This window comes from Drosophila takahashii, chromosome 3R, assembly GCF_030179915.1.
Source record: "Drosophila takahashii strain IR98-3 E-12201 chromosome 3R, DtakHiC1v2, whole genome shotgun sequence".
Taxonomy (NCBI): domain Eukaryota; kingdom Metazoa; phylum Arthropoda; class Insecta; order Diptera; family Drosophilidae; genus Drosophila; species Drosophila takahashii.
This window is the reverse complement of record NC_091681.1, coordinates 8,940,517-8,957,397: the sequence shown is the minus strand read 5'-3', so window position 1 is coordinate 8,957,397 and position 16,881 is coordinate 8,940,517. Positions and strand designations below refer to the sequence as shown.

General features: G+C 43.8%; 5 protein-coding genes across 13 annotated transcripts in view; 3 read left to right on the top strand and 2 right to left on the bottom strand.

Moving 5' to 3' along the window:
- LOC108065008 (exocyst complex component 4) overlaps positions 1-3,496 on the bottom strand; it is a 31,951-nt gene extending 28,455 nt beyond the window's left edge. Inside the window, exon 1 of one of the 3 annotated variants that reach the window (XR_011418966.1) lies at positions 3,079-3,479. The gene's annotated coding sequence lies outside the window, so the exon portion shown is untranslated. Of the gene's footprint in view, positions 1-3,078 lie in introns of all 3 variants that reach the window. The other 2 variants (XM_070216469.1, XM_070216470.1) reach the window with 2 other exon arrangements.
- jagn (jagunal) lies at positions 1,669-3,587 on the top strand. Its single transcript, XM_017152898.3, has 3 exons — positions 1,669-1,849; positions 2,114-2,486; positions 2,546-3,587. The coding sequence occupies exons 1-3, from the start codon at positions 1,761-1,763 to the stop codon at positions 2,675-2,677; spliced, it is 594 nt and encodes a 197-aa protein (XP_017008387.1). The 5' UTR covers positions 1,669-1,760; the 3' UTR covers positions 2,678-3,587.
- Positions 3,588-4,168: 581 nt separating this feature from the next.
- kat-60L1 (katanin p60-like 1) lies at positions 4,169-12,167 on the top strand. 7 transcript variants are annotated; one of them, XM_070216472.1, is made up of 5 exons: positions 4,169-4,389; positions 8,887-9,155; positions 9,200-9,846; positions 10,650-11,124; positions 11,734-12,167. In XM_070216472.1, the coding sequence occupies exons 1-5, from the start codon at positions 4,268-4,270 to the stop codon at positions 12,057-12,059; spliced, it is 1,839 nt and encodes a 612-aa protein (XP_070072573.1). In that variant the 5' UTR covers positions 4,169-4,267; the 3' UTR covers positions 12,060-12,167. The 7 variants fall into 7 exon arrangements, with proteins under 7 accessions (XP_070072573.1, XP_070072574.1, XP_017008324.2 ...); XM_070216473.1 differs by having other exon boundaries at positions 4,170-4,389; positions 9,206-9,846; XM_017152835.3 differs by having other exon boundaries at positions 4,171-4,389; positions 9,218-9,846.
- Positions 12,168-12,291: 124 nt separating this feature from the next.
- Positions 12,292-14,425, bottom strand: Hat1 (histone acetyltransferase 1). Its single transcript, XM_017152837.3, has 3 exons — positions 13,917-14,425; positions 13,360-13,861; positions 12,292-13,052 (listed from the first exon to the last, which is right to left on the bottom strand). The coding sequence occupies exons 1-3, from the start codon at positions 13,981-13,983 to the stop codon at positions 12,407-12,409; spliced, it is 1,215 nt and encodes a 404-aa protein (XP_017008326.1). The 5' UTR covers positions 13,984-14,425; the 3' UTR covers positions 12,292-12,406.
- Positions 14,426-14,530: 105 nt separating this feature from the next.
- On the top strand, positions 14,531-16,665 carry Rpn5 (regulatory particle non-ATPase 5). Its single transcript, XM_017152836.3, has 4 exons — positions 14,531-14,804; positions 14,862-15,916; positions 15,976-16,132; positions 16,194-16,665. Exons 2-4 carry the CDS (start codon positions 14,868-14,870, stop codon positions 16,494-16,496), a joined length of 1,509 nt encoding a protein of 502 aa, XP_017008325.1. The 5' UTR covers positions 14,531-14,804; positions 14,862-14,867; the 3' UTR covers positions 16,497-16,665.
- The last annotated feature ends 216 nt before the right edge of the window (positions 16,666-16,881 follow it).

Genomic DNA, 16,881 nt, shown 5'->3' with positions numbered 1-16,881 from the left:
TAGGGTTAAAACCTTGAAATCGTATGGGAAATTATAGTTTTAACCGTACTTTAAATTTAACTGGCGGACGAGAAAACGGCCCTAAGTTTAACAAACGAAAGAGAAAACGGGTCTAAGATTTATATTGAAGAGTTTAAATGTCCAGACTTTGAATCAGGGTTCGTAAAATAACACACTTGTATTATTATGTTAAAAGTCATAGTGTTAAGTTAAAACGCGGACGGAAAGCTAACTTCGGCAAGCCAAAGTTTTAATAGCCTTGCAGATTTCACAAATGAAAATTTGACTAGAGTAGTAAAAGGAACTAACAAACAAACAAAACATTTTATAAATAAAAGTAATCAAACAAAATAAAATTTTAACTTCTTACCATAGTTTTAATACCTCTGCAAGGGTATACAAAATTATTGACATGAGTGCAAAAAAATTTTTGCCTACATATGTTATAAACATAAACAACACGCACAAATTATTTGTGTTATTAAACACAATTAGGCTGTTCAATTGCGTTGCAAACTTTGTAAAGTGTAAAAGTGTATATCAATTCCAACATCAATTTCTATCAGGGAACGTAACTGTTATAAGTTTTATTTTAAAAATCACACTTTAACAGTTACTTTCTGATTTGTAAAGTAAAACTCAAAGAATAACTGTTATTTTTTGAGTTTTATAATAAAAGTTGACAAATAACAGTTATTCGTCGTGATCAAAATAAAACTCAAACTTGATTTATGGCGATTTTGTGGGTAAACAAAATTTTAAAAAAATATAGGTATAAAATATGCGCAGTTGCCTTTTTTAACAAATTTTTAGTAAATTATAAAAAGCACGGATATTATGTTTTTTTTAATTATTTCATTTTTTCAAAAATGTCAAGGGAATAACTGTTATTCATAAAAATCTAAAAATAACAGTTATTTTTTGAGTTTCATTATAAAAATCAAAAAATAAAAATCATTACGGATTTGTAAACTACAATGGCTAATAAAAATTGTGGTGTATTTAAAAAATTTTTAGGACCCTTCTAAGTGCGTGATTTTTTTGTATGAAAAATTTACAATAACAGTTATTTTCGTTCCCTGATTTCTATACAAAATAGTTTTAAAGGCCTACTTTTGAAAATTTTGTTGTATAGAAATTGTTGTTGGAACTGCCTTACACTTTTACACTTTACAACGTTTGCAACGCAATTGAACACCCTAAATGTGATATTTACACAACGTGTTTTTTACAAAAACGGGTTATTAACAATTTTTTACATTGACATTTACATTTACTTTACTTTCAGTAGAGTTACCCATCCATACAACCCTTTTTTTAGCAGAGTCAACCTCCACAACCGCGTTGTCAACTATTTACTAGTTGTAATCGATATTTGTATGTCTTTCTTGAATGTTGTGTAAATAAATATTTTTGAATGGAACGCGGATTACCAACCTTAATTTTAAATTGATAAATTAAAAGATCCAAAATTAAATTCTGGTGCTTGAGAAAAGCTCAGTGAGTGAAAGGCGAAATACGAAATTGCAATTGTTTTCTATTTGTATTATTTTTTCTTCAAAGTCAAGCTACGAAATGTAAACAAATAACAATTTCAAATGGTTTAATTTAAAAACCATCGGTGGTATCGATGTTTCCTTCTCAGGCATCGATACTATCGATCAAACATCGATTTCAGTTCCAGCTCTATTTTTTGTGCAATTATTTATTAAAAATAAGCAACGACACGACGTGTGACAACGAACCACGAAGGCAACGAAATGGCAACGCGCGGCGGTCCAATGGTCGCGGGCACCGACGGCAACGACTTCGAGTTCAGGCAGCGCGTAGCTGGCACATATCAAATTAGGTTAATAACACTGCATCTCATCGGCAGCTCTCTCCCACACACACGAAATTATCTAATTACTGGGGCGCCTGCGGCAGTAGTCAGCCATGGCAGCAATGCACATCACAAGTGGCCCCCAGGAGCTCCCCCCACGACCTGGAGCTCGCACCCACTGGCGGGCGCGAAGGGGGCGGGTGGGCAAAGTGCCAGCTGGGCAGCATGTGCGCCCCAGTAACGGGCTCAGTCCACACAGATCCCCCACTGAACGACCGCTTTCTCTTTCAGCCTGCTGAACAAGTCCAGGTTGAAGTTCTGCATCTTCTTTCACGCCCTGCTCTTCTTCGTGATGCTGGCCAAGCTCACGTCGGACATCCTGGACCGCCTGGACATCTTCGTGCTGGAGATCGAGGAGCTGGAGGTGCCGCCTCCGCTGTGGTGGGAGTACGTGTGGGCCGGGTCGCTGCTCACCAGCTTCCTGGGCCTCTCGGCCGCCCGGGGCAACAAGGTGCGCGAGATGCAGAAGTACATGGTGGCCATCCTGCTGTTCGCCATCCTGCCGCTGTTCTACTGCTTCGCCTACTACTTCTCGGACGTGTGGGAGTTCGCCACGCTGGACAAGTCCGTGGAGCTGGACGAGACGGACATTTTTGTGTGGCGCGTAAGTGGCAGGCCCAAAAATTCCCCAGAGAACGCTACTAATCCTTGGTATCCCTACAGGGCTATCCGTACGGGGTGTTCTGGTACGCCTTCTGCTTCGTAGGCTTCCAGGTGCACGGATTCACGCTGTACTTCGCCTACAACCTGGTCAAGGCCTGGAAGGCCAGAACTGCCACGCGCAAGTTCCAGTAATCTAAATACTCGCCAAACTAGTAAACGTCGGAGAGCAGGGCTAGTTGTAAATAATTTGGAAACTTGAAACTAACTCGAAACACTAGTGCACAAGAGCGTAATGAAACTATGGTAAATCTAAAGTTATGCAGCTGTTAAGGTATCGCACACTTAGTCGTACAGGAAGGGAAAACATATGGTCGAAACTAAACGAAGCGTCGGCGTTAAAGTTATTGTTAGTTGAAAGTTAAACCGTTCAAAATGATTAAATAGACTCTTATCCATATACACATATATATACACACACGCAGCCTTGTGAGGTCAACTAAAGACAAGAAGCAACTGAAGCCACCAAATTTCCCCGAGTCGGAATAAAAACCAAAAACCAACCTAAAGAGATCACTTCATTTTTGCTTACTTACATTTCGACGTGCCTCGTGTTTGTTAGAAACGTTTTATATATATTTACACATGAAAATATGCAAACATCAATCTATGTTTACGTCTGCGGATGGCTACTTCCTCGCTTAGTTCATAATTAGTTCACTTTTTCTACAAATTTCGAAACCGTTTCATTTTCCTCATGTATTTTAATTTTGAATTCCGTTCATCGATCTGCACAGAGCCATTCTGTGAGTCGTGGCCGAAGGTTTGAAAAACTGCCCCAAACTATTTACAACTTTCTGTCACTGTTTACACACAACTATAACTAGGGATTCAAATGCAATTTGAGTGTTAAAGCAAAGTTCATTCAATTTCTGATCGTCAATAATATTGTGTAATGACAGGCTAGTCGCCAAACTAACTGAGAATTGAATTTTAATGTAATACTGTTTTTTAAATCGTAATTTATTATTCGAATTTTTAAGTAGTTTTTTAAAAATCGATCAATAAAGATGCATATATATTTGTTCTTCTGAGTGGGTTAAAAGGCGCATTTTATTTGTAGAAGAAAAAGGAGTGCGCAAGGAAACTATAGCTACAAATAACGAATTTTAAATCGTTTTCTGTTACTTTTATTGTCCTAGATTATTCGTGATAATTCCATTCCTTTTTGATTATTTTAAACTATTTTTATTTTTCTTCAGCATTGCTCAAGAAATTTATTGAAAGTAAAGTGCATAATTTTAAATAAAATTCGATTTGGTACTCCTAAAGGATGGAAACGGGTTTCTGAGCTTTCCTCCTTGAAAAACACCACCAAAAGCCGACCTTCCCCCACCCAATCTTAACCCACTGGGCGTTGCAATGCGGCTGGCAGGCCGAGTTGGCCACAACAAATCCAGTATTTAGTGACCATTTGTGCATCGAGGCGAGTGGAGGAGCAACAGCAGGCGAAAATTGCGCAATTGTTTACAATTTCGGATTGAAAGCCAGGACGCTAAGAGAGAGAAAAGCTGGGCAGAGAGCCAAAGCTTTTTCGCAGCATCCTTTCCTCCCTCGCTCGCTCTGTATCCCTCTTTTAGTCCCCATTCTGACGTTGCCTGTGTGAAGAACAGATGCAAAATTTTTTAACCTTTTCGGACCAAAGTAAACAAGAAAACTATCAAAAAACAATTGTGAAAAAATCCAAATTCATCGAGAAAATTTTGTCAAAATTAGCGGAGCAGAATGCGGGGCGAAGAAACGACCTACAGGCGCACAACGCGCGAGAAGATTGTGCTGCGGGGAAACACAACCATACGCACCGTGGACTCCACTTCCACATACCTGCCCGTGATGAGTCCTGCGGGGTGAGTGTTTCGCGGGGGTGTGGACGAAGGGGATGGCAGCAATTAGAGGCGATAGGCGTGCCGGGACACTTGAGCGTTCCATGACTGTCGCCTCAAAATCGATTTTTATCTCGGGCTGCAGCTGATTTTCAGATACAGATATAGGTACTATATGTGCGCAGGCAAAACGACCTTCGCCTGTGGCTTTCCTCTGGTTTTCGGAATGAGCTGATGTGAGATGACAAACTACTCAAGGGCTCCCCTATTGCGGTGCTCTTAAATGTATGCTATAGTTCTTTCGGATCCATGATTGCAGGCCAACTCGAGAACCGGCTTTCCACGCCCGCATGCAAGACCGCCATTAAATTACATTGCCGGCAAATTATTAGGAATCCGCTGCCATTTGAGTAAATACTCGGGCATACATAAGTGAGTGAACCGCCTTGCTTTCCCCAGAAATCGATGGAATCTTGAGCTAGAAGCTAGCGTGCATTGACCACAGTCCGCGTTGGGTAATACGAGGAGTATGGAATGTTGTGAGGACAATTCGAACTTTGAATGTCCTATGATTAGGTTATTTATTTCAATGGTTCCTAAAATATTTACATTGTCTAATTTTTAATAGCCAAAACCATTAGAAAATAGAGATATTAAGAAAGCATCTTTTAAACATATTTTCATTTATGTTTCTCAAATAAAAAAAATATTTAATATACAGCCAATTGGAATAATAAGCTGATTCTAATACCTTTCCTTTTGTCATTGCTAAAAAATAATAATACTACAATTTTAGTTTAGCTTTTGAATGGAATTCCATGTAATTTATTGCAATTTAAAGACCGACAAAAATTTGTATTTAAATATTTATTAAAAATACCTATATGCAATTCCTATAAGTCAATAGCTTGCAACAGTCAATCTGATCACCTATTCTCCATGTTTTCCTCCAAGGTACGCTACTCTTTCCCTGTAAATGACCATGATTGAAACCGCCCCCTAGAAGTACCCTGGCAAACTTCCTTTAACCTCAATTCGCATTCACATAGACGCACACAAACCAACTCGGAAAACTACCCGGTTCGGTTCAAAGTGAGTGTGATGGTCGCCTTTGTTGTGGACGCGTCGTCCAGTCGAGCGGTCAGTTGGTCTGCAACCCTTGAGTCGTCAGGTGGACGGCTCGCCTCCTCGAGTTTCGTTTTCGAATTTCCATTGCCAGCCAATCGAGGGGTCCGGGCGTGGACTGTCAAGGAGCCAAGTCTCCGCTCGAGCATAATCGCGTGTGTGTTTAAATTCAAAGTGTAGTGTCTGTCTCGTCGTTATCCGTCTGACGCCGGCACAGCGCCATGTTCAACACCAGTGCCCAGAATTGGTTCGGCATGGGCCAGACGTCGGTGGCTCCGGCCGGCGGGGTTGCCCAGTTGCTCAACAACAATTCAAGTCTCTACAATCAGCCGCAGCAGACGGCGCCACATCCCTTCATGCGCCAGCGATCCTTGACCAGCTCCAATCCCGCCCTGGAGCGCTCAAATGCCATCGCCGTGCGGCCCCAGTCGCCACCCAACGTCCAGGTGGAGTACGAGGTTTCGGTACCCTTCGTATCCGCTTATCGTCACACCCCATATCATTCGCTCTGGGACTTACACCAGTGGTAAGGGGCAGTGGGAATCCTTGGCTCTAGATAGTAACTCTAGCTCCCTGAATACCTATTCTTAAGAACTCTATAAATGTCTAGAGGTTTGAAATCCCTTCAACATTTATGTGTCGAAGAGAGAAAATGTCAATCTCTTTTCCATTGATCCACAGGATTTTATGACTAAAAATATATTGTAGCACACCTTTGTACTCTATTTTAAAATATTTGAACTCCGCAGAATTAATTATTGTGGAACCTTCGAATTTACAGATCGGTTTGAAAACAGCCTTTTCCTTATCTAATCCTAAAATAACCCTCCCTTTAATTATAATTAATTATTTAATAATTATTTCTCGTATGGAGAGTTCATTGGGCGAATTTGAATTTCCTGACCTGACAATCCACTATGTACCTCCTTTATTTTTAAACTAGACACCTTAAAGGATTTTTTTTATTGTGTTCCCGAGGAAAGTTACCCTCTTGACCCCATCCGGTTCCCTCCGTGAACGTATTTCTGCCAGTCATAATTGCCACTTGCTGTAATTTGCATAGGGCAAAACGCTGTTCTCTGCTGGGCCAATGGCTTTATCGAGTAGGAATTAGCATAAACACCTCTTGGTGACACGAATTTTAAAGAGACCATCATAACTAGTAGTCCAGGTACTAGTCCGCCATCATTGGTCTTTCCCATGCCTGGGTATTTTCCACGCTCGGGCCGGCCTTGTAACACTTTGCCAATCAATCAATGGCTCAATTAAAATGCATAGATTAAGGGCCGTTGATTCTTGAATAGTACATATATAGGACAAGTAAGCACTGGCCTAGTTATTCGCTCGGCTAATCATTCCCATCAGGAATCAGAAGTCGTGGGCGAGCACATAGGAAACATTAACCCAAATTCGAACGAGTACGGCACACAATATAAATAACAAGCGGATGTGCCAGGAGTCAGGCAATATGGTCGGGAATTATGGTCGTGCTGCTGCTGCCAACTTAATTAGCCTGGCGAAAAATATATAGCGGCATAGTTCCCAGATCGAGATTTACAATGTTGAAGCCGTAAACGCTTTAATGCCTCCGGATGACGCATGCAAATGCCAAAAAAACAATTCGAATGCGAATAAAGCAGTTAACAATTGTCGCCGGCACGTCAATAACCTGGCCGAGAGCCAACGAGTTTATTGAACCCACCTGCCTTTGAATAACCGTCCCCCTTGGGAGGCACCACGAACTCTTTATTTCCTGGAAGTTCCCGAGCATTGTCAGCGGAGGGCCTCGGAAGGGGCAGGAACTCCGCTAGGGCTAGCTAATATTAGACGGCTAGACACGAGGAATCCAACCAATATATGTGCACACACCAGGACACGCAAAGTACTTGTCCGCGGCTGATAAAGCAAATGACCTTTGCGACATGGCCAAGTTGAATGGCAAGCGCCACGAAGCTACCAAAAAGTTATGGACAGTAAACCATAAGTTTCAAAAATGTTCTGTTAGGGAAATGGTTTAGCTTGTGTTATGTATGCTGATACAAAGGGCCACGGTTTTGTGGGCTATTTTCATTTTTATCGGTAAAATTTTTAGATATGTTAAAATCAGTAGCGGATCTAGGATTTTGTTGTGGGGGGTGAAACCGGATACTTTTTGAATACCAATTCAAATCCGAACTGATCCTTTAATCGGGGTGTCACAGAAATCTCTTTTCTTCTTGTATATAACACTTTTGGAATGACACATCATTTGTGCCTATCCAAACTAATTTTATCATTCATCATTAATTTTATTTTTATGATATTTTGGGTGTTTCAGTTTGTAATTTTCCATTAAAAATCGATGTTTGCCGACATTTTGAATTATAATTGGAAATGATTAAAAAACATAATGACACACAAACATACTGCGGAATTGGATCAACAGCATTACCATTTAGGGTACGGAAAAGGATATCTTGGTATCCCCATCGACTTTTAGTTCCTTTTCACCTTCTCAGATGATATATGTACAATAGGGCGGTCCACATATGTATGGAAAATTTTAAGGTCCTACTCTCACCCGCTTATACGGTGCGCATTGTGGTATTCAAGGTATACCAAAAGACAATTTTTAAAAAAATCGTGTTTTAGGGTCTGCGAATTGGTTTCAAAGTTTATCACCCATACGCACTGTTGCCTTCGATCAAAAAGTTTTTCTGATCAAGGTGGCATAGATATCAACAATTCAGTTGATGTTTTACTCTCCTTTTTTTTACGAATTATTTCAACGAAATTCATAATTTGACAAGACAAGAAATGGGAGAGCGATTTTTTTCGACCAAATTCGAACTGGTATACATGTCGTATGAGTAATTTTAAAGAAAACTTTGAAGACGTTTCGCAAGGTCTAAATCTCGAAAAAAAATTGTTTTGTTTTCACATACATTTTTTGCATACTTTAATATACCATGTTAAGGGGTGAGAAAAGAATTTCATTTTTTGGACCGCCCTAATGTACAAATTCTATCTATAGGCTAAGGGGTTCGGTTAGTTGATCCCAAAAATCAAGTAATTTTTTCTAGCTGCAAAAAATGTTGTTAGCACCTTTTAGAAGACCCGTGGGTGAATATACTGGCCAAAGTCCTCCTTTTCTGTGATCAGTTTTTTGGCTTGTCTGTCTTGTTTCTTAAGCTGAGTAATGACAGCTCTGCAGTGCACTGTCATATCGTGAATAACAGTTTCTAGTAACTGCATGCTCGGATCCAAGGGGGGCGGTATGGGTAATATATATCCCCCCCCCACTATGGTGAAATATAAAATAAATTTAGGTATGCAACAAAAAAATTGTTCTGATACCCCCCCACAACCGAATCCCAGATCCGCCACTGACCAACCGACACCCATCATTCATTCCAGCTCATCCACACCTCCGACTAGCCTATCGCACATGGCCCGGATGATGGACTCCCTGATCCTGGACTCGCTATCCCCATTTGGCTTTACAAAGATTACCGCCACCAGTAGACCCTCTCGGAATGCCAGCTTGAAGAAGAGTTCGGATGGCGGACATTCCTCGACAGCGGATCGCCTCCGGCCGATCAACAACTTGGGATCGAATGCTCCCGGAGGATTGGGCATTGGCGGAAGTGTTCCGTTGCGCAGCAAGCAGCGACTGCCCACCCAAGGTGAGTGCTCCGCGATGGGGGTTTATTATATAATCATTAATAAGATGCAGTCTCCGCCGCAGAAGTGGCACCTCAGCCGCGAGCCAGTCAGACGCAGGCCCAGATGCCGTTTCCATCGCAGCAGCAGGACAATCGGTGGGTGTCCTCCCTAAGGCGTCGTGATCCCGAGTTGCAGCCCACATTGCCCTCCATCAGCAGCAATGTGAACAGCAGCAGCCTGGGGCAGAGCCACCACGGGAGTGCCGGGAATGTGGGACTGGCGGGCGCAGGAGTACCCACACCGGCCACCAGCATGGGCGCCATGAGGCTGGGGAGACCTCCCAGGGCATCCGCCATGACTGCTGCCTTGAGGAAGAGTCGATCCGTGGAGCGCCTGCGGGCAAGGAAGCTCAGCACCAACACCCAGCTGACTCTCAAGCACAAGCCGGTGAAGAAGAACTCGCTGGACGAGAACTCAAACTCGGACGACCAGGACGCCACCACTTCGCTGGAGGACAACTCGCACGCCCAGTCCCTCTCCACCAGCCACAACACGCCCAAGTGCTCGCCCAAGACCAAGGCCAAGCACTTTTCGCCGCTGGGCTACGAGGCTCATCTGGTGGACACCCTCGAGAAGGACATCCTGCAGCGACACCCGTGCATCAAGTGGCAAGATGTGGCCGGTCTCAATGAGGCCAAGACAATACTGCAGGTGAGGTTTTTACAACATTCAGACCAAATAATCAGTGAATTCGGAATCCAAGCACACCAAAAATGTACCTCGATGGATGCAATAAAATTGAATTCGCTTCGATTTCCCAATATGTACGGCGTTCCCCGAAAAGTTTCCCGACGCCAGGATCTTTAGAAAAAGTCCTCAAAGTTGGAAAAATGCTGAAGTTTGCTAGCTTTCGGGAGGTATTACAGGCAATCGGATTATAGGTTTGCCATTTTAAAAGTGCCACTCCTTATCTTTCAAATCCCATACTCAGAATAGTTTTAACTTTCTTATTACAATTTTTAAAACTTTCTTTGCATAAAATAAGGATATTTATATTTTCGGTTATAATTTCTTTGACAAAATTCCCAAAATTGGTGGGGTTTGAATGATAAAAGGGTTGCACTTTTAAAAAGTTTTGACTGCATAGAAGAATCCGTTCGCCTGTAAAATAGGTTTTAACTTGATCAAAAATGAAATTTTCGCAACTTTAAGGTATTTTTTCTCAGAATCCTTGCGTCGGGGAGTTTATTGGCGAAGTAAATAAATAAAGCATTAAAGTTGGCCAAATTTTAAAAAGAAATATTAAACGTTTTCAAAAATATAAAACAAAATTTGTAAAAATCGTTAGATTTATAAAATTCTTTACAATTCTTTTTGCTTCTAAAATTTTTTTTGGTTTTTATGTGAGTCCGTCCGTAATATTTTTCTATTATATCTATTGATCTGTTTAAAATACAAATTAGAAAATTATTGGGTACTTACAGAAACTCACTTGAATTATTTTCCCCAAACAGGAAGCGGTGGTGCTCCCGGTCATTATGCCCGAGTTCTTCAAGGGAATCCGGCGGCCATGGCGTGGAGTTTTGATGGTCGGACCGCCGGGAACGGGCAAAACTATGCTGGCCAAGGCTGTGGCTACCGAATGCGGCACCACCTTCTTCAACGTGTCCTCCTCGACCCTGACCTCCAAGTATCGGGGCGAGAGCGAGAAGCTGGTGCGACTCCTCTTCGAGATGGCTCGCTTCTATGCCCCCAGCACCATCTTCATCGACGAGATCGACGCCCTGTGCGCTTCCAGAGGCAGTGACTCGGAGCACGAGGCCAGTCGTCGGTTCAAGGCCGAGCTGCTCATCCAGATGGATGGTCTAAATGCGACCATGCAGGAGGAAAAGGTGATCATGGTGCTGGCGGCCACCAATCACCCGTGGGATATCGATGAGGCCTTTCGAAGACGCTTTGAGAAGCGGATCTATATTCCTCTCCCCAACGGTAAGTGGGTGTTGGACAAAATTATATCCGTCCGTCCGTCTGTCCGTCCGTTTCTACGCAAACTAGTCCCTCAGTTTTTAAGCTATCGGGACCAGAAAAAAAAACGTGCAAAAAATTCTTGCTTCGGTGTTTTTTGAAATATTACCTTCTACTCTTGGGAACATAATTTTTAAATATTTTTGAATTTAGAATTAAACAAAAAATCGGATCATTATGTCATATAGCTGCTATAGGAACGGTCAAAAAATTAAATAGAAATTAAAAGGAAAAAAATTATATCTTTGTTGATTTTTATTACAATCTCTTCTTCTCTGGGATATAGCTTTTCTTCAACATTTTAAAATTTCGAATTAAATTTAACAAAATTAGGACGTATATATTTCATACCTGCCATAGGAAGGATCAAAAAAAGTATGTAAAAATAATACGAAAGCAGTTAAAATGGTGATTGAAGTAATTGATATACGCAAGTAAACCTAAATTAAATTTTTTTGAAGGTAATAGGAAAGATATGCAAGGGTATATAAACTTCGGCAGGCCAAAGTTAACTTCCTTTCTTGTTTTCTAAACAAATAAATAATCTCTAAAAAATAAACTATTGCTTTTCAGAGGACACCCGGTCGGCTCTTCTGAAACTTTGTCTGAAGGACGTGTGCCTGTCTCCCAGCCTGAACACCGGAATGATCGGCGACGAGCTGCTGGGCTACTCGGGCTCTGATATTAGCAACGTGTGCCGCGACGCCTCTATGATGGCCATGAGACGCCTCATCTCCGGCCGCACTCCCGATCAGATCAAGCAGATTCGCCGCGAGGAGGTGGACCAGCCGATTACTTTGCAGGACTTCCAGGACGCCCGGCAGCGCACCAAGAAGTCCGTGTCCGCCGACGACGTGGCCCGCTTCGAGAAGTGGATGGAGGAGTACGGGTCCTGCTAGTTGTACGGGCTGCTTGCCCAGCACCCTCGATAGTTGTATCCCATGCGTACTTCCAAGTCTCAATTGCAATACTTTTCAATCTGTATAAATCGTACTCGCTAGCCGTAATGTTTTGTGTTTTATATACGCTTAATTGCTCAAGTGCCCCACGCCCAGCATTGCCCCTCTATGTACGTGCACTCGGTAATCTGATATCTATAAATACATGATATATACACTGGAACCACATATGTAATTTTTAATATTTATTCATAGGCTTATAGCAATATAATGTATTTTGTAATCAACATATTTGAAAACGGAAAAACGAAATAAATTACTCAACACCCCTTGGATCCGCAGAACCACTAGGCTTTCAATTTGTCGATGGTGCTCTGATAGTCTTGCTCGACCACACTGTACTCCTCCTGCAGCTGCTCCATTCGCTGTTTGATCGTTGGCAGGCGAGCCCGCAGCATCTCCGTGTCCATCTTAAAGCGCTCCATTTTCTTCAGATCCTTCAACTGCTTATAATAGACGGCGTTGAGTCGTTTCTTCACTTCCAGCCGATAGGACCGGTACTCCTTTTCGTCCTTCACATTGGTGTAAAAGAGACGCAGCAGCTCGTACACCTTACGCACCTGGCGGGGATTGAGCTTCAGGGCTTCTCGAGCCTCGCGCACCATCTCCTTGTTGAACCCCTTGACGATTTCGGCTCGAGCAAACGACTTCAATTCCCTGCAGGATCGGGCGTCCACAAAGTTGCGCAAACGCTGGAAATCCTCGGAGGGATCCTCCACGGTGATGTCCACCACATTCTTCTGAGACTGATAGAACTTGTAAATGGTCTCCACCATCTGGGTGGCCAGGCCGAGTTTCTGGAATGGCGGCAATATCAGCATCTGGCTTATCCTTGGCCGCTTGTTCTGCGGATAGGCGTAGTACTCGTATACGGTGGTGTAGCCAGCAGTGGCGTACTGCCACTGGCCATCGTTGTTCTTGTACTTTTCATAGCTGAAGGGAAACAGAACAAGAGAAAGTACTGAGCAACCTTAAATATTAGAAATTTAGAACGAGAAAATAGATTTCTCATGTACAAATAAAGGATTCCATCATTGTAAATGTGCATGCTTAAACCAACTTGCATATTTAGAAATGGAATCGAGACTTTCATATTTATATGAACTCAGAATGAATGTAATGTTAAACGATTAGTGTGTAAGAATATCTTCATTTTCGGCATTTTAAATATAGAAAATTGTAGGGCCAGCCAAAATTTGAATTCACTATCGCAAAATATAAAAAAGAGTACATAAGTTACCTCAAGAAGTAGCACCACTGTGGGTCGTCGGTGTCGATGTAGGAGGCGGCGTCCACGAACCACAAGATGAAGGTCTGCAGGCGGCCAAAGAACTTGAGGAATGAGGAGCTCTTGTAGTCGCACTGGTAGATCTCGAACAGCCGCTCGCTGCCGTCGTCCGACACCCGGGTGTATTCACTGATCTTCTCGCCGAACGGCTGGAACTTGTCCGCCTTGTCCAGGGTCTTGAGGAACTCATCGAGATTGATGAAGTAGCAGCCGTCCGGCAGACTTTGGGCAATGGTGCTGACCACGTCGTCGGCCTTGATCTCTCCGCCGGAGATCTCGTTCACCCGCTTGCCGTACTCGACGCCCAGGTAAATGTGCAGGGGTCCTGCCGTGTACATCACGCGCACGTGAAGATCCTGGTAGCCGAAGATGGTCTCGGACTCGCCGAAAATCTGGTGGGCCATCGCGGGGTGGAAGGTCAAGGCGTCGTTGTTGATGTCTGCCTTGTCCCGGACTGAAAGCAGGGGCATTGCAAGACTATCTCGGATCTAGCCAAGGGCGCCACTTACTCAGCTTGAAGTCCACAACCTCCAGGGCGTCGATCACCAAGTTCTGGTACTCCTCAATTTGTGCCATTTTGTGGTATTTCCAATGCCGCCAATCAAATAGTTTTTGCAGATGGTACGACAGGAGCTGTTTTCGGGACTGCTTGCTGGTGACACTTGCGTTAAGTCAAGCAAACATATATCTTTCAAAATCAACGGAAAGGCACGCTTTATGGAAAACTAGTCCGATTTTGTGGTGTTTTAGCAATTTTCGCGGCTAAACAAAGATTTTTGGCTTCCCACCAGTGTTGGACAACGTAAGCTAGCCCACATATAGGGTTGCCAGCAGTGTCGATGGAACTATCGGTGGCGATATAGAATATCAATTAAAACGTAAAATAAATTTAATCACGATGTCCTTATGCAATTAATTAAAGTTTTAACGATTAACGACTATAGCTGTCTTGTCTGAAAATTACAATCTTCTACAGAACTATTGCCGCTCTCTTTTGTTTCTCGCAGCCTTGAATTGTATTGAGAAAAATTGCACCACATTTGTTTTATCCAAAATGTTGTTTAAATGTGACACATTTAGCGTTGATATTTCCATTTCAAAATCAAAATCCACGTCTGCCAAACACTTTACAACACAGAAATTTAACAACACAGCGTTTTTAAGCATCGATAAGTATCGATGCTTATTTGCAAAAATAGGGGCATTCATACAGCATTTGTAAGCAGAAATTTGTGCGGTGCGGAGAAATATTATTAGAAAACGCCGCTTTTGCATCCAGCAACGCAAGGAAAACAAGGAGGCGAGCCAACCAGGTTGCGGACAAGACGACGTGCAGCATTTTACCCAGCGACAACCAGTTCGAGTAGACTCCGCGGCAGGAAAAAGACGAAGGCGAGGTGAGTGGGAAAACTGCCTCGTCATAGCGGCAAAAATACAAGTCGCCTGCTTTTCAGAGCACAATGGACACCTATTTGTTCGATGGCGGCCGCATCACCAAGATGGAGGTGGACTACGAGCCGGCCTGCAACGAGAAAATCCCCCTGGCCAAGGAGCTGGCCAAGAAGAACCCCGACGCCTTCCACGAAGCCATCGAGATGATGCTGCAGCTGGAGAAGCAGACGCGCCTGGGCGCCGACATGGTCTCCTGCTCGCGCGTCCTGGTGGCCATCTGCCAGATCTGCTTCGACGCCGCCAACTGGAACGCCCTCAACGAGTACGTGTCTCTGCTGGTCCGCCGTCGCTCCCAGCTGAAGCAGGCCGTGGTCAAGATGATCCAGGAGTGCGTCACATATGTGGACAAGACGCCCGACAAGGAGACCAAGCTGAAGCTGATCGACACCCTGCGGTCCGTCACCGAGGGCAAGATCTACGTGGAGATCGAGCGGGCCCGCCTCACCAAGATCCTGGCCGACATCAAGGAGGCCGACGGCGACGTCGCCGGAGCGGCCACCGTCATGGAGGAGCTGCAGGTGGAGACCTACGGCTCGATGGACAAGCGCGAGAAGGTGGAGCTCATCCTGGAGCAGATGCGCCTCTGTCTGCTGAAGGAGGACTACGTGTCCACGCAGATCATCGCCAAGAAGATCAGCATAAAGTTCTTCGATGATCCCATACATCACGATCTCAAGCTGAAGTTCTACTATCTGATGATCCAGCTGAACCGGGACACCTCCTTCCTGAATACTTCGCGCCATTACCAGGCCATTGCGGAGCCGCCGCGCAAGAAGACTGGCCTCACACCCGTGGACTCCGCCGCCTCCACGGATGAGCAGAAAAAGAAGGACGAGGACAAGAAGAAGAAGGAGGAGGAGGACAAGGACAAGAAGCCAGAGGTCGTTCCAGAGCCCGAGGTCGAAATTGAGCTGACCGAGGAACAGAAGAAGGAGTTGACGGAAAAGCTGGTTTGTGCCGTGCTGTACTGCGTTTTGGCTCCCTTCGACAACGAACAGAGCGACATGATGGGCCACCTCTCGAAGAACAAGAAGCTGGAGGAAGTGCCAGCCTACAAGTGAGTATCTTTTGACTCTTACACTCATCCAAAACTTAATTTTATCATTTATTTAACAGGGAAATTCTGCGCTTGTTCATGTCGAAGGAGCTGATCAACTTCGACACATTCAATGCTGACTTTGGGCTTGTGCTGGCCGAGAATGAGATGTTCAAGGATAGCACCAAGCACGGCAAGAAGTGCATCACCGAGCTCAAGGATCGTCTAATAGAGCATGTAGGCTTTTTGTCGCAGATTCCTCAGTCTTCCCATACTAATCGCTATTGTCCATCCACAGAATATTCGCATCATTGCCATGTACTACTCCCGCCTGCATTTGGCGCGCATGAGCGAGCTGCTGAACCTGCCCACCAGCCGCTGCGAGGAGTACCTGTCCAAGCTGGCCAACAGTGACACCATCCGCGTGAAGATCGATCGTCCCGCCGGCATCATTTACTTCACCCAGAAAAAGAGCGCCTCGGACATCCTGAACAACTGGGCCACCGACGTGAACCAACTGATGTCGCTGGTCAACAAGACCTGCCACCTGATCAACAAGGAGGAGTGCGTCTACTCGGTCATGTGCGCCGTCGAGGATTAGTTCTGTTCCATGCGGCTGCCTAGAATAGTGTTTTTCCCTTGAAGCGCCTGCTCATCCGCTGTATCCACTGTATCCGTACTAACCACCCAACCATCAACATTTCGATTATCTTCGCGAAGTTTGTATTCATTGAATGAACTACAATTAAAAGAAAACCCCTCTAAATGTCCATTGCAATAAGGTGCATTTCTTTTTTTGCCAGTCACCGGCACTTTCCGTGGGCATTTCGCAACACTCTTGGGGGTGTGCTTCTTCTTGTTCTTGGGAATCGGCATGGGCGTAGAATGAAAAGAGAGGGATCTTTGGAACTCAACAATTAATGTGAAATTGAGGATTAAATTATTTAATAAATTTCAATATATTTAAAATAAAATTAATCCTTTTA